The sequence below is a fragment of the Myxocyprinus asiaticus genome, chromosome 39 (assembly GCF_019703515.2).
Source record: "Myxocyprinus asiaticus isolate MX2 ecotype Aquarium Trade chromosome 39, UBuf_Myxa_2, whole genome shotgun sequence".
NCBI lineage: Eukaryota > Metazoa > Chordata > Actinopteri > Cypriniformes > Catostomidae > Myxocyprinus > Myxocyprinus asiaticus.
Genome location: NC_059382.1, coordinates 32,830,560 through 32,848,512, shown reverse-complemented (window position 1 = coordinate 32,848,512; position 17,953 = coordinate 32,830,560). Strand labels below are relative to the sequence as shown.

The window sequence follows — 17,953 nt, the reverse complement described above, 5'->3', positions numbered from 1 at the left end:
GCGTTAAATTAACAGCCCTAATTTAAATGTTTGATTTTAAGGACTGTTTGATTGCATTTGTAGGCTAAACAATTTTGGATAATCCAACTGTTTCCACAAATTATGTTCATATCAATTGCAGTTAATTGCATTTACTGTAGTGATTCAATTAACCATATTCAGTTTTTATGTCAATTATTAATCAACTTCTGTTTTAGCAATACATTAAGTAATTATTTTGGAACAGCTTACTGGAAATATGGCTAACAAATGTTCTATAACATGTTTTAAAGCACTTTTTTTTTTTTTTTTTTTAATCAGCTAGATGTGCAAATGTGTACTTTTACTTTTAGATTCTCTCTGACAAAGCTCTGAGAACTATCTGTACTTTGTCCTCCTCAAAATGTTCTAAAGCAATTTTGGTCCAAATATAGCTGATTAATAAGATTATAGTTATCATAAGATAATACAATTAGATAAAAAAAAATCATAATTCAGTAGGTTGAATTAGAGTTTAATTTGATGTTTTGAATAAATACATTGCAATTAAAAAAAATGTTTTTTTAATTATCTAAAAAAAAAAAATTCCTTATGCACCAATAGTCAACTACTACATTTTTTTCCACATTATAAAATGTCACATAATTTAATCAGTCTCTCTAATCTTAGATTTAAATGACAATTTGACACTTTGACAAATTAAATTTTTAAGAGATTTACAAATTACAATTTTGCCCCTTTTTTGGACAATAAAACAATGTTTGTATTCATAATATTTTTCCCTATTTTTTTGTCTTTAATAGGCTATATTAAAAATATTTAAAATGTAAAATTCTCTTTTTCTATTATTTAATGCCAAAAAAATAAAAAAATAAAAGAAAATACTGTTAATTTAATTAGTTACAAATATTTTTCATCATAAAACGAAACTTACTTCTGAGTAAGTATGTTTCATAAGAGAGAAGTGCAGAATCAGATAGAGATGAGCCTCACATGATATGACAGAGGAATGGGGGTGTTCGCTCTGAGACAGGAACTGAGAGAATGACTCAGTTTGTCTCATGGTTTGGATACTTGCTTAGCACTGCAGGAGGTTCTTCCACTCATATGTGTAAACACAAATAGTTTCCTCCCCCTGTAGCTCTAGCCCAGATGAACATTTTATTGCTCATAGTGGTTGCTCTTTCATAGATCAGGATGGAGAGTTCATGTTACATAAAGGTATCAACTTTGTCTCAGATGTTAGGGGATATAAAATAATGTGCAAAACATTGTTCAGATAATTCTGTTTTGAAAAAATGTCAATCTCATTCGTGCTTGTGCACACAAACCTGGCAACGTGTTGTGAGGTGCCATGTTTGAATTTACACAAACGCAAATGATGTTTGAGAGCTTCAGTGGAGGGAACATTTTAGCAAGCACAGCCCGATCTCATAATTATTCAAAGGAATATGTATGTAACATTTACACATTTTTTAATGTATATTTTTGTACGTATGAATAGATGCTGAAATATGCAATATTGACTTACTGACAGTATCTAAAATTTACACATTTTTACTTATGTACAGTTTTTGAAACGCTAACATATTTACAAATCATTCTTATTATATTTATATATGTATAGTAAATGTAACGATTTTATAGACGTTTTATATCCCCTAACCTCACCCCTACCTCTAAACCAAACCAAACCAAACCAAACCAAACCACTTTTAACAACAATACTTAAAAAATGTAACAGGCAAATAGATGTTCAGTGAGATCATGTTGGCAAATAACAACTTACTGTAAACATGTTTGTTCCTCACACAAATATTTCAGATGACTACATAAAACTTGGAATATAGCGCATGAGCCATATGGGCTACTTTTATTTGTGTTTTCTTGTCCTTTCTGGAGCTTGGGAGTGTGATCACCACCCACTGTATGGAAAAGTTTTGAATGAACCATCCATCTCTTCTGGCTTCACTCACTGTGAGTTAGTGAAGATGTGCAAGCAACAAAAAACTTCTAGCGATTAACCCCAAAACCACACGCTTTTAAAAAGTAATACATACTTTAATTATTTTAAAAACTCCTTATGCAAATACATTTTTTATATGCATGAATATCCAATAAAATACAATAAAGAACAAACAAAATAATACATTTACATGTGACACATTTGCAATTGACAATATTTACCACCAGGTTATAGTTGTCTTGTGGGCTTTCCTGACTTATTATTATTAGCTCTCAAAGATCTCCCCTGTGGTGTCCATATGAGGTTAAATAAATCAGGAAAGTTGTGTTTGTCAAGCACAGTTCAGCTGGTTCCCTCTGCCAACACAAGTTGAGGGATGTGGAAGACTGCACACATAGTATCCATATGTAAACTATCCGCATATCAACAAGCTTAAACATACAACCTTTTTTTGCATCATATTTGCAATTATTATTATTTTTATTTATTTATTAAAAAAAAAAAAAAATTTGTGGCTCATACGTATCATGGCAGTTCCCTGCAGAAATGAACACTAGACGCGCTACAACAACCATGACTTTTCTTCACATTCACACAAATCACGAGTAAAACAACAGATTATCCATTCAAACCCTTACTTTTGGCCCTGTTCCTCACACAGTGCTGTCTTATGACAACAAAACACTTTAACTATAGGGCATGATTTGTAAGGACATTTTAATGTTTGCATTACATAACCAACTACATTTAAAAGCTTTTTCGAGTTAAATCAAATTGCGTGGTTGCTCATCTCATAGAGCTTTGTACTTGTGATGCAAAGGACTGCGGTTCATGCTCTGAAGTTAAGTGTGACTCCATCACTGGTTTGACCACTGGAAGATGGGGGAGTTTATGGGAAACTCATTTTTGCCATTACGTTTGTTGCCGCAGAAATTGAAATTATACACTTCACCTTTATCTCTATCTACTACTTCCTTTATCATTTCCAGGTGTCTTCATCTCTTGTTCTGGTTAGCGAAATCTCTTATGAAGTTTAAGTTGGGCCCTGAAGGTCTTGCAAAAGACAAAGTAAATAATTGGATCCAAGGAGGCATTTAGTACTGCAAGCAGCACAGTCATCTCTTTCAGGATGTAGAATACCTGTGCAGATATACAGTCATGCAGCAAGGGTTTGATGAATGTGTAAGTCAGTCTCACCAGGTGATAAGGCACAAAGCACACACAGAAAATGATCACTAGCACTAGCATGTTACGCTTAGACTTGTTTAGCTTGGTGCTGCCAGGCTGTGCTGTCATAGTGCGCTGAGCATGTTGAAGCCTCTGTATAATCCACCAATAAAGCAGAATCAGGGACACAAGCACAGACAGAAACATAAAAAAAGAAGCAATCTGCATGGCCATATAGATCTGTTTTAGGAAGTTGCTGTGGAAGATGTCACAATCGAAACCACTGTGGGCAGAGTTTTCCTTATTAGCACTGTGGGAACTGATAAAAACAACGATGTAGACACAAAAAGTGCAAAGTAAGACAGCCCAGGTCACCATGCAGATGTAGCGGCTCGAGTGGACTGTTTGCAAGGTATTAGTTTCCAGTGGCTTTACAATCCTCAAGTACCTAAAATGAAGGAGCTGTGATTAATAGAATACAGAGAAGGCTTTTGGAAAAAATAGTAATTTTGTAATTCTCAGGCAACGTTTTAATTTGTGCCCCATGTGTGTTCCTTTTTTTTTTTTTTTTTTTTTTTTTTTTACTTTTTAATAGATTTAACTCTGTAATAAATAATGCAAAATGTACATTTTATTAAAATGTACAATAAAAACAATCGCAAAAAGAGATTGATAATTTTGTCTGTTAAAATCGGTTCCCAGTGGGTGAAGCTGGAACTACAGTGGTCTTTCACAACAGATGTGACATGAAAGGCACAGTGTGCTGACTTTACAGCTAAAATAATACATAAGAATTATAAGAGAAGTATTAATGTAATGCTGGTCCATACAATGCAAGTGAATGGGTGCCAAAATTTTGAAGCTCCAAAAATAACATAAGTCAGCATAAAAGTAATCCATAAGACACCAGTTACACATTTTGGAGGGGAATAAAACTCGTAACACTGAAACTTCTGACATTTTTAGAACAAACTCACCTAAATTCCTGTACAGGTCAGATGGAACCTGGGTCAGAAATAAACTTTTCCATTATAAATATTTGATTTCCAGGGGAATTTTTTTCACCTTTACCGGGGAAATTTTTTTCTATTCTAACCTTAAAATGACGGGTAATCCTTTTATGTTATAATTTAAGCAATTAATTCAATTTGAAAAATGGTATGTTTCAATCATTACAAAATTGCATGATCTGTACATTGCATATGTGCTTTGTTACTGATAAAAGAAACTTTTTTTCCTCACATATTTCCAAATATTTTGGCTATTAAATTAACATAGCCTACAAAACTAATGCATCAACATGGAGGAGGAGATGACAGCATTTCTCCAGATTTGGAATGAGGAGCTTAAATTGATAGTTCACCCAAAAATTGAAAATTCTCACATAATTTACTCACCCTCATGCTATCCCAGATGTGTGACTTTCTTTCTTTCTTTTGTAGACCACAAGTTAAGATTTTTGGAAGAATATCTCAGCTCTGTTGGTGCTGTACTGATCAGACCTTTGTAGCTCCAAAAATCAAATAAAGGAAACATAAAAGTAATCCATATGACTCCAGTTTTTAAATCTATATCTTTAGAAGCAATATGATGGGGGAGAAACAGTCAAAAATTTAAGTCTTTTTTTTTTTTTTTTTTTTTTACTCTAAATCTCCACTTTCATTTTTATATCTGAAAGTCACATGTGGTGCCTGTTTGTTTCACTTTCACATCTGAAGTAAACATGAAAGTGGAGATTTAGAGTAAAAAATTACTTAAATATTGATTTGTTTCTCACCCACACCTATTATAGTGCTTCTGAAGATATGGATTAAAGCACTGGAGTCATATGGATTACTTTTATGTTTCGTTTATGTGATTTTTGGAGCGTCAAAATTTTGGCACCCATGCACTTGCATTGTATGGACCTACAGTGCTGAAATATTATTCTAAAAATCATAATTTTTGTTCTGCAGGAAAAAAAAGAAAAAAAGTCACACACATCTGGGATGCATGAGGGTGAGTAAATAATGAGAGATTTTTGGGTGAACTATCACTTTAACCAGTGGGTGGCAACAAATGAATGTCTTTTATATGATTTGAGTGAGTCATTAAACCACTGATAAGGCATTATTGAGTCGTTCAATGGTCGTTCACAACCTAAACAAGTTTAATGATACTTTTATTAAAATTTCTGTTTACAAATCTACTATGAGACTTTAGCAGACTGTTAAAGTGTCATAAGTTTTTCCCCATAAATGACAACAAATCATATCTATCAATTTTCAAAAATGAAAATTCTCTCATAATTTACTCACCCTCATGCCATCCAAGGTGTTTATGACTGTCTTTCTTCAGCAGAACACAAATGTGCTTTTTGGAGCTTTAAAAATTTGGCACCCGTTCACTTGCATTTTATTGACCTACAGATCTGAAATATTTTTCTAAAAATCTTCATTTGTTTTCCGAAGACGAAAGAAAGTCATACACATCTGGGATGGCATGAGGGTGAGTAAATTATGAGAGAATTTTAACTTTTGGGTGAACTAATCCTTTAATATGCACTCCTTATGTATACTCATGGTCCAGGGCCATTAATTTTTATTACAGTTTAACAGGTTATTTGCACTAAATTCATGTGCTGAATTGATAGGCCTCAGAAATAACTATTGGTATTTTGCAAGACTGTTGCAACCCATTTAAAATTGGGGGTTATAGTTTGAGAACTGGTATTTTTAGAATATCATATTTGTTGTTGACAAAAAAAGAGCCCTTAGGATTGTCCCAATTTTCCCTCAGTGTATATGGTGATTACAGTTTACATGTACTTTGGACCTGAGGTAGGAAAATATTATTTTTTTAAAGTGCAGCAATGACTTTTCTTTCAAGCACAAATGGCACCATTTCCTGAGAATGACCAAATAGCATATGGACACATGTATACATACCTGTTTACAGCAATGTAGCCCATGAAGAGAATACTGCAGTACATGTTAAGGTAGGAAGCTGGGGCACCAAAGTTACAGTAGATACGTTGAATTTCCACTGAACTGTAGGAATATTTAACTATGCGTAAAATCAAGCACAGGCAGACAAACAAGTCGGCGACAGCCAGGTTCTTGAGATAGATTGTGATGCTGGACTGACTAGTAGATTTACAAAAATACACATGTAATGAAATGCTATTTAGCACCAGACTTGCCAGAAAGATGAGTGTGTATACACATATGAAGAATGGACGTGCTGGCATTTCAGACAAGCCACAAAATCCTTCAGTTGAATTAGTGATGTTCACTTCCATGGATGAGCTGGCTGGTCAACCTAGAGATGAGATTGTCTGTTAACTACTATGAGGTTGTGGTTGTATTTTACTTTACTAAATGCAGACATTGTTAAAAATGTCTAAAAAGAAATAAAGTAACATTTTAATAGTCAAGGCAATGTGATGCTTTGAGATTTTTGAGTTTTCTAAAAATACTTTGTATAGCCAACTAGCATTTGTTTGTTCACTAGATGCTAAATGTCTCATGAATAGTGAAATATTCACTTACATAATGGTGAATAAACCATGTGGAGACATAATAAATAAATAAATAAATAAAAATCACATTTTGTGTACAACCAATGAAAGAAAGTTTAACAGGGTATGGATAGCTCTCTCCAGTTACTGTATATTAGACCTCCTTGGTCCTACTACTTCACTGATACTTTGTTGATTTTACAATTCTGTTATAAAAAAAAAAAAGTATAACTTGGTTGATTTAGATGGCTTACCCTTCTTCTCTTCCCTTCAAACACCAACATGTATAACACTTCTCACAGCTCTATATTTAAACACACTAGACATTTCTCACCTCGTAAGACTTCCTGCCCATGTATGATCTGTACTCTTATACGATAATACTAAGGTTTTATTTATTTATTATTATTATTTTTCTATTAAGTTCTTTACTATTTACATTTATAGTTTATTTTGACGTCTATGTGTGTTTGTGTATCATAACTGCCATAGTTATTACAGTACATAGTTTTCAGTATTCACTATTCACTATTATATATATATTTATATATACATACACACATATGCATGCTATTTTCACTAACTTGTGCTAAGACCCAGATAAAGTTTGTCTTATTTCTCTCAGACTTGAATTGTGTTCTATTTCAATACTACTCAGCTGTTTTCTCTCTTACAATACCAGAAAAGCTTTTTTTTCTTCTTCTTCTTCTTTTTTTTTTTTTTTTTTTTACTTTAAGAGACTTTAATACTCATTTTTTCCCTTTTCAGTTTCTTCAAAATATATTTAAGGTTTCAAAGTACAAAGTTATTACAAAGTATTGGTTTATGATGACTTACTGTTGTTCTCCACAATGTTAAGTTCTCACAAATGTCTGTGTATCTCTTCTTTTAAAACAGGAACTTCCTCTTGAATTTGTCATGTTTTAAATGACCTAGTAAAACTTTTATGTAATTGGTGTAACGGGGTAAGCGGAAAAGAAGGCAAGAACCAGTTTGACAATATAAAAAATAAAGCAAAAGACATACTACACCTACACCTACACCTACACCTACACGGAAGATGCCTGTAGCGCTCTCTCTCTCTGCCGAACTGCTGCCTCTGGCCGCCTTTATCCCTCTCGTCAGCTTGATTAGCCTGATTAGGGGCCGGGCGTGTGTCATCATGGCCCGGCCCCACCCTCCTCCTTGGGGTTGCTGTCCTTTTCTGCATATCGCTGCCCACTTACGCTGTTTTGTGGCACGTTCTGCATAACGTGGCTGCCCATGCGGCCCCATTTCGCAGCCGGCCCACCGGGAAAAGTCCCGGTTATCCCAATGGCCAGTCCGCGCCTTACATACAGTATGTTTTGCTTAACTTTGTAGCTGGGCTAGGGTGGATCAAGTAGATCCGTTGCCTATGGCCTCAGGCTGTCAGGGACCTGTAAAGACGAAGTTACTGTTTACAAACAAATGTCTAGCGGTGGTACTTCAGGGTTCTACTGGCACCCCAGGAAAAGAATGCGGTGTAAAGCTATTGAAATATTTTGAAATATTTCATGGATCACCATCATTGTTATTGCACTGCAGCTGGTGTTTGGTGTAGATTTTAACTGTTCACAAAACAATTGCACAAACTCTGACCGCAAACAACTGTATTTTATTTCTAAAGTGTTATCACTGTGACAGATATGAGGCCAAATATGATCTTATACCACCATGTAAGATCTACTGGGATGATCCCTGTCTCCCCAACCACAGCGCATACTGTTTTTGAAAGGATATGCAAGTAAATATTATTATTTTAGAAGTATTTAAGAATACTTCTAAATTATGTCTTTGCATTTATTTTGAATGCAGTAACGTAACCAGCTGTTATTTCATTTTAATATCAAATATGTGTATACAAATAATTTACATTTACATGTAGTTATATGGCAGTGCTTTTATTCACTGCTACTTATAAATGAGGAAGTAGTAAATGTTATATATACCACATTTCTGCAGCTTTAGAAGTGTGTTAAATGTGTGATATGTATTAATTAAGCTGTTACATGCCTGACATAATCATACAGGCCGACGGAATCAATTTAACCCTCTTATGGTATTCTGTCATTTTTGACTGAAATACATTTTCCTTGTTTAATAAAAATGGTTTCCTTTATCTGAGCAGTACAATACTTGTTGACTTTTCCTCCATTTGCCATCTGAACATACAAAATAAATTACACTTTTGCTATTCGTGGTCAAAACTGACTGACCATTAAAAATAAATGGGAAAGACCAAAAAACAGAGCTTTTTTTAATCTGTCAAATACAATCAATAAATCAGCTACAATGCAGAAAAAACAGACCAAAATTACAGGCTGAGACTCTAAAACATCCTCAGTGCAAAACATACACACCCACTCACACACAAACACACTTACACACAAAAATGAACTGGTGAGACTAAAACAGAGAGCTTTTCTTTTTCTTCTTTTTTTTTACATTTGTCAAAAAAATAAAAACAAAAAATACATAAATCAGTCACAATGCTAAACACACACACTCAGAAATGAAGGGGTGAGACGATAACACAATGCAGAACACACACACATACACACACAGAGAGAGAGAGAGAGAGAGAGAGAGAGAGAAACTAGGGCATCAATAAGTGGAGCTCTACAGCCATTTTTTGGTCATTGTTGGCATTACAAGTCATCTGTTGTTTTTCCAGCTGATGACAGCAATCTGACACACACACACACACACACACACACATGTTTGCAAAATAAATTTTTACCATAGAAAGTTTGAAATTGCTAAATGTTTATTCTGATTCTTCTGTTTTATACTCTAATGTAATTTTCAGAAATCATTTCATTTCTGTTTCTTGATGTTCATTTTCTTGACATTATAATGCATTTACTTTGAGTTAATACATTTTTATGTTTGAAATAAATTATTGGTATAAAATGCTTATTCTGTGTCTTCTCTTTGTAACACCATGGTCAGGTTTGATTGCAAGCATAATGACATTAACTGAAAAAACTGACACTTCAAATCAATTTTAAAATGCTAAATATTGACAGCTAAAAGTTTGGTAATGTCTAAATATATATCCAAATGCATATTGTGTGATAAAATATAAAATTAGGTTACAACAAGCCATCAGACTACAGAGTAGGTGGCTACAGCTACAGCTAGGCTGTTACTGGCATGACATGGCTTTCAAGTCATGTTATTTATATTTTGTTCACCTGATTGCAGCAATCTACCTCCAATTTATGTCTCACCCTTCCGGTCAAAAATCACCTTGAATACCAAAGGGAGGTGCCATTTTAAATACCATATGAGGGTTAAAACTGTTTTTTGTTCATAGTTAAAAAAGAACCTACATATATTACTTCACTATAATAACTTTTACTATCTTTAACAAACATTGTTACATTATATAATGCTTAACATTAAAGGAATAATTCACCCAAAAATGAAAATTCTCACATCATTTACTCACCCTCATGGCATCCTAGATGTGTATGACTTTCTTTCTTAAGCAGAACATAAACAAAGATTTTTGGAAGAATATTTCACCCCTGTAGGTCCATACAGTGCAAGTGAATGGATGCCAACATTTTTAAGCTTCAAAAAACATATATAGCCATCATAAAATCCATACGACTGCAGTAGATTAAATAATGTCTTCTGAAGCTAAACGCTAGGTGTGTGTAAGAAAGATATCAATATTTAAAACTTTTGTTACGAATTTTTTTTGCTTCCAGCCAGCTGTGGTATGCACGTTCACAAGGGTTACATAACGCAGCCTCTCGAGAACTGATGCGTGAAATACGAAAAATATGGAAACGCAGTGTTGTTTACAACAGAGTAGGAAGAATGTTATACAGAAGCTGAATTGGTTTTGCTATGGATTTGTATTTGTATCTATTTTTTTATCAAGATGGTGCTTGTGTGTGCTTATCCTGGATGCCTTATCCTAATGAAAAACATAAGATTACGTCCACAGGTATCATTGCAAGAGGAAAGACTAACTTCATTCACAGATTCCCTATCAATGATCCTGAGCGACTGAAGCCATGGCTGCTCGCTGACTCATACAACCACTGAGTACTCAAAATATTGAGGGTGTTCAGTGAACAATTTCCCCTGCCGATTTCAGACCAGCCGAGGGATCCGATGATATCAACATGTCAACGCGCTTACGTCCATGTCTGTAGAATAACAATATGTTGGCCAACATTATATTATAACAGGGAACTTTGGTAGGCACCAATTTGATACCTTGATTATTATCGGTCCGGCAAGCCCAATCAATATTGGATACTGTATGTTAATCATGGTCGTACAGTCAAGCTCCAAAAAGCTCCAAAAAAACTAAGCAAAACAATAAAAGCACCATTAAAGTAGTCCATATAACTCATGCATTTTATTTAAAGTCTTGAAGACATGCGATAGCTTTGTGAATCCCAAAAGGCTGTGTTTAAGAAATAAATATTAGTGTTGTCAGCTATGGCCAAGGATACCAGTGAGTTCATCACTGCCTGCTCTGCCTGTGCAAGAAATAAGTGCCCCCACCAACCCCCTCCAGTTTATTTCGTCCATTGCCCATCCCTAAACATCCATGGTATGACATTGCTCTGGATTTTATCACCAGATTCCCCCTTCAACAGGTTACTACCTTCCTTACGGTGGTTGACAGGTTATTCAAAGCTGCTGATTTTATTCCCATTCTCAAACTGCCCTCTGCCAAGACCAGAGCCCAGACCATCATTAACCAAGTGTTCCACATCTACGGTTTTCCTCAGGATGCTGTATCTGCTAGATACCCCAGGGATTTGAACCAGAGTCTATTTAGCCAGAGACAAACCACTGGCATTAAAATGAATGTGAGAAATTGAAACACCCAACAGATGTAGAAAAGCAAGTCCTGCATTACAGCTAAAAGAACAGTCACTTTTTAGATATACACATCGGCTGTCAGTCAACTCGAAAACAAGCATGCGCATTAGCTGGAACAGCTTAACAAATAGTGTTTTTTTAGCATGATCTGAGCTAAAGAAGCACAATTTATGATTCCATTTTTGTCAGATTTTACTGCTGATTTTAAATGTTCTTTGATCATAATTTTGAACAACCGTTTCGGAGATTTCGGTCTTTCCCCATGCAAGTAGACAGGAACTGTATTTTATGCTGCTTCTTTACATAAAAAATAGCTGCACGGGAGCATTCCAAAGATGGCTGCCAAGTGACCTGACTTGCCCCCACGCTAGTGACACTATTCTGGTCATGCCACAAGAGAAGATAAACACACTGGAGCCGATGCAAAAATGTCTGATAGGAGATGCGGCTTGTCGGTGAATCAGCATAATGTGGCTGATCCTAGGGTGCCGGAACTGTCAGAAACAACATGTCGAGTTCCTGTGTGATCATGTTGTAAGCAATGAAGAAGGCAGGTGAAGACAAATAAAAATGCAGCCATTTTTATTTCATATGTTTACAGTATATAACAAATATTAAAGCATTTACTTACATTCTCTGTGAGTAAATAGTGCAACATCATACAAAATAAATAAATAAAATAAAATAAGAAAAAAGAAAATGATAGATCCATTTTCTTAAGAAAACTTGCCACCAAGATGTTGGAGGATATACACTGCCACAAGTGAAAAGATCCATCCTCATGTCTCTGTGATATTCTAGTGCTGGTATATGGCTTGGGCGTGAAGAAGAAGAAATATGTGACATAATAATGGATGCTTTGCCTCGCAAGCACCTCTAATGGTAATCCAGTAAGTCTGTAGCAGCTAAACATTGTACTGTTTTAGTGTAATATTTGAATGTGATTTTGAAAACCTCTTTGAAATGACTGTTTGATACTGTATAATAGTTAATGATGGAAGAAGATGATAATGAAGAAGAAAAAACATTTTAAAATAAACACAAAAAGGTCTATAAATGATAATACACTGCATCTAAATGCTTTGTCAGATTATTCTGAAATATTTCAGATTAATATTACAATTTTATAATATTTGATTTTGAGAATGTTAAAGAACTGTGTGTTTGCTCTTGTGACTGGAAATGAAAATGAAACAACAGAATACCTTCTTTGAAAATTGCTTCACTGTCACATATTCCCTGTTTTTTGTATTGACTTTTATGTTGAAATTCTTGTTTAGTTCCTGTTTCCTGTTAGTTTGTAGTCCTTTTGTAGTTTCATTTTATGATTGGTTTTCCCCTGATTGTTTCCACAGGTGTTCCTCGTTCCCTTGTTTGCCCCTGTGTATTTAAGCTCTTGTTTTCCCTGTTTTCCCGGTCAGTCTTCACTTGTATTGTTATGCTCTGTGCTGGGTTTCTTGTGTTTTGTTTTCGGTCTTTTAATTCTGAGTTACTTGGTTCATCTTTTGTTTCTATTAAAGACGCTGCATTTAGATCCTCCATTCTCTCCTGACTCATTACAGAAAGACTGACCTCGAAAAATAGATCTAGCAGCCGTCAGAATTTTGCTTCTTCAACAAGGTCCGTGAGTTTTTAGAGCTGGCAAATGTAGTGCACTATCCAGACTGCTCTCTGGTGGTTTCCTTCCAGGCAAGTCTGAATAGTGCATTGAGGGATCTGATGCCTCCGGCTGATCCAAACTGGACGCTCTGCGAATATGTGGAGAAGGTTCTGGAACTTTTGCAGTTCCCTTTATACAGTGGATTATGGCGGGAAGCCCAAATCTGCATCTTTGACTCCCTTGTCGAAGCTCTCCACGGCCCCTGTCTCCAAGTTGTATGATCTGCCACTGATGTCGGTGCGTAGGTCCATGAAGACCCTACCTCAATTGTCTGCGCCCATGGCCAATGAGCCAGCGCCAACGAGCCAACACCCACACCTGCCACGGCCAACAAGTTGCCAGCCTCGTCCAACTCAGAGCCAGCGTTGCCAACTTCAGCCATCCGGAGGAGGAAGAGAAATTTCTGTTCCCAAGTCTCTGCCCACGACTACAGAGGTAGTTCCTGAGTCTCTTCCCATGTTCACAACCACGGAGGTCGTTTCCCATCCATCCAGGACGCTCCGCCACCAGAGTCTTCCGTGGCTCCGTACCCCCAGGCCTCCTGACCCAGTCTCAGCCCTGCGGCCGCCTCCCAGGCCTCCAGACCCAGTCTCCATCTTGAGGTCATCTCCTTGGTCTCCCGGCCGTCCGCCTGATGTGGTCTACTTGGTCTTCTGAGCCTGCAGCGTTGCCCTGGCTCTCCATCCCTCCGGCTCCACCTTGGTTTCAAGCCTCCCTGACTTTGCCTTGTTCCTCTGCTCCCCTTGTGCCCCCTTGAACTGCCTGTTTACCCCTTGTGCCCCCCTGAACTACCTGGTTTTCCCCCACACCCGTGTGTGTGTGTGTGTGTGTGTGTGTGTGTGTGTGTGTGTGTGTGTGATATACTTTTTTTTTTTTTTTTTTGGGGAGCATCTGGAATCCGCTTCTTAAAAGGGGGGGCTCTGTCACGCATTCCCTGTTAGTTTGTAGTCCTTTTGTAGTTCCATTTTTATGATTGGTTTTCCCCTGATTGTTTCCACAGGTGTTCCTTGTTCCCTTGTTTGCCCCTGTGTATTTAAGCCCTTGTTTTCTCTGGTCAGTCTTCACTTGTATTGTCATGTTTTGTACCAGGTTTCCTGTGTTTTTTTTTTTTTTAATTCTGAGTTACTTGGTTCATCTTTTCTTTCTATTAAAGACGCTGCATTTAGATTCTCCTGACTCGTTACATTCACGGAGTCAAAAGTTTCCTCCTGATTCTGAGGAAAAAGTAAAAAGAAACTATGGCCGTCTAGAGACAAACAATCCTTTCAAAGTAGTTCTGAGTGACTGAAGCTGTAACATGATGTTACCTGCTAATTCATTATGTGATTTTTGTGGTGTTTTTATCTGGCCTCTGTCCTTTGTGCTGAACTAAAACAGATGTGTGGAGTGAGGCTAAATGGTCCACAAATCACATTTTTACAGTAGTACAGCCTCCAAGTGTTTCAGTAGCTGCCGAAGGCAAGTCAGTACAAAAGGAAACTAAAATTAGTCCCGTACTTATGTGTGTTGGTTTTTTTTTTTTTTTCTCTCAGAAGGAACAGTCCTATTCTGGTGTTATGGTACTAAGCTATGGGAGGGCAAAATCTCAAATGAGTTCCAGTAAAAGGTTACATCTTAGACTTCTGGACATTACACAGGTTGATCAAACTTTCAGTAATATGAAAGACATTTACATTGTGGGAAAATTAACAGAACATGAACTCAATTTTATGAGTGATCTTCAATTCTATGAAAAGTCTTGAACATCTTCCACTAACTTCACCAGTTACTTAATTATAAAACGACGTTTCATCTAACCAGTATGAAATTTACCTGTCTTCGATAAATAAGATGGAAGTAGCATGATTGGAGACGTGACCTAGTGGTTAGTGCACATGTTCTGATTTGTTGAGCTATGGCACTCATGGGTAACATGAGTTTTGAGTTTGTCTCATGGCATTTCCCAACCTGTTTCCCAACGAGTAAGTTTAAAGTTAAATTGTGTACTTTTTTATATTCAATTAATATTAATTTGCTTAACCCAGCTTAAAGCTGAAGTGTATACAGGACATTAATAGTAAAAAACAGTCACTCAGCAGGGTTTACAATACAGAGCAAACAAATCCAAAGCTAAGTCAGAAAGGCAAAGATCAGAATCTTTTGAACAGAATCCAACTTATGGGACCGACAGAAGGGAGAGAAGCCAACTGGAAAATCAGAGCACAATCTAATGCTGTAAAGAGTGCCTCCCGCTGCTTTTAAGGGGAGGAGGTGCCTGCCAGTGATGAAAGTCCCTGATGAGGCTTCGATCAAGGATGTCCCAGGCCGGGATCCAACATCTCTCCTCAGGACCATAGCCCTCTCAGTCCAGCAAGTACTGAAAACACTGTCCCCACCATCTGACATCCAACACATTCTTAACTGTGAAGAGAGGGGCACCATCAATAAGGCGAGAAGTTGGCGGGGCATGTGGTTGGGGGCATAGACAACTAAGTCTGACTGGTTTGATCCTGAAGACATGAAACATGGAATTATTTTTTTCCAGATGAGATCTTGAGGGGTAGGTCTTTAGAGGAATTGCACACTCAATGTCCACAGGTGTAAATGGGGCTAAGGACCAATGCCAGTCTGCCCTAGACTTGACTTGGTTCCTGGATTTGATGAGGGCTGCACAAGCTCATTTACAGTGTCCAGCTCCTGAGAAGGGAAGAGAAGGTATTCCAGACAGTATTAAAAACAGAGAGAGCCAGCGGACAAAACTGGCAGGGAGTTATGGCTGTACTCTGCCCAAGAAAGTATTTGAGTAGTAGAGTGATTGTAGGGATTGCTGCAAGCCAGATAGCATAGCATGCACTCCAAATCGTGATTGGCACACTCTGACCTGGTCATTAGTTTGTGAGTGATAGGCTAACAGAGGCTGAACTTCCGCCAGAAGTAAGAGATGAATTGGGGGCCTCTAACGGATACAACATCCTGAGGAAAACCGTGGATGTGGAACACTTGGTTAATGATGGTCTGGGCTGTGGTCTTGGCAGAGGGCAGTTTGAGAATGGGAATAAAATCAGCAGCTTTGAACAACCTGTCAACCACCATAAGGAATGTAGTAACCCGTTGAAGGGGGAATCTGGTGATAAAGTCCAGAGAAATGTCATACCAAGGACGTTTAGGGATGGGCAGCAGATGAAAGAAACTGGAGAGGGTTGGTGGGGGCACTTATTTCTTGCACAGGCAAAGCAGGTAGTGATGAACTGACTGGTATCCTTGGCCATAGCCGGCCACAAGAAGTGTTGGTGAACAGATGAGTTCTCCTGATACCTGGATGACACGCCAACTTGGAGGACTGACCCCACTGAAGGACTGACGAACATGCAGACACAGTCAATGTCAGTTTATTTCTAGAGTACAATTAAAAACAACAACAGCTGACCAATGTGCTGTACCACAATTAAAAATGTTATACTATATAAAAATAGATATTCAAAAACAAAGTAAAATATAAAAATGCAAAATACATTAAAACATCGCGGTATATCAGGGTTGATTATAAGCTAAAGAAAAGAGATGAGTTTCTAATGTTTATTTAACAGTCGTGTACTGTTAAGGCAGTTCTAATAAAATTAGGTAGGCTATTCCAGAGCTTGGGTGCTGCTACAGCAAAAGCACGGTCACCTCTCAGTTTCAGTCTAGACTTTGGGACAGTGAAAAGACACAGGAACAAACTTTGGGACAGTTAAAAGACACAGAAACAAACAGACACACTTGCGGGCCTCCAATAGGAAAAGGTATTATGGAGGGCTCTTTTGACCTGGTTATCTATGTTCCACTTGATGGATTCTGTGGATCTTGTTGTCAACAAACCCTGTGCCTGCCGGGGACGAAGAAGTGCTGGCCACCAGATGGAGACAGCTGAACAAAAACAATCTGAACAAAAACATTGCTGAATTAACTCCACCATAACACCACATTTTGGACCAGTTAAAATGAGGATTGTGCTTGACAAACCAGGTGTGGCCAAATAGGAAAACAGGACAAAAAGGTGAGTCAAACAGATACAATTTGATCTCTTCTGTTTGATTGTCAGAAATGAGCATACACACCGAGATGGTGACATAGGAGATGCTGGCCAATGACTGTCCGTTAAGGGCTTGTAGAGGTGTCTTAGGGATGCCCCACTCTTTAGCCAGAGTGGTGACAATAAAGTTGCCATCAGCTCCAGAGTCCACCAGCATGGAACATTGATGCACTCCCCCCTCCCATGAGACAGTAGCCAGGAGGATAGTGCAGGGGTGCCGTTAAAGGTTGCGTTCACCAGTACCCCCCAAGCTACTGGTGAGCATTGGCTTTTAACGGGCATGATGATGAAAATGACCTGGGTGACCACAATAAAGGCATAACCCCTGCGTAATGCGGTGGTGCCTCTCCTCTAGGGACAGGCGGGTGTAACCGATCTGCATGGGCTCAGTTTCTGAAAGATCTGCCAGTTTTTGACTGGAAACAGGTAGAAGAGAGTTAAGTTGTTGCCACTGCACAGACCGAGAAGATCTGACACGGGAACGTTAAGCAAGGTGATTATCAACTCTGATCGCTAATTCCACTAGTTCGTCGAATTCAGTGGGAAGTTTTTGGGTCATGAATTAATCTTGTCATTAATATCCTCTGAGAGCTCATACAAAAAAGTATCAGAGAGGCCTCAAACATTCCACCTACGGACGCAGCTAGGGTGCAGAATTCAATGGCAAAATCCAGCCCCGAACGGTTCCCCTGAGACAGTGCCAGCAAATGTCGAACTGCCTCTCTACCATGCAGTAAATGATTAAAGGCTTGGCTC

The 17,953-nt window shown here is 37.6% G+C and overlaps 1 protein-coding gene across 1 annotated transcript; it reads right to left on the bottom strand.

Annotated features, from left to right (window-relative positions):
- Positions 1-1,785: 1,785 nt before the first annotated feature.
- LOC127430206 (P2Y purinoceptor 14-like) lies at positions 1,786-7,522 on the bottom strand. The gene is made up of 3 exons (XM_051679798.1): positions 7,449-7,522; positions 6,040-6,412; positions 1,786-3,560 (listed from the first exon to the last, which is right to left on the bottom strand). The coding sequence occupies exons 2-3, from the start codon at positions 6,390-6,392 to the stop codon at positions 2,957-2,959; spliced, it is 957 nt and encodes a 318-aa protein (XP_051535758.1). The 5' UTR covers positions 6,393-6,412; positions 7,449-7,522; the 3' UTR covers positions 1,786-2,956.
- Between the last annotated feature and the right edge of the window lie 10,431 nt (positions 7,523-17,953).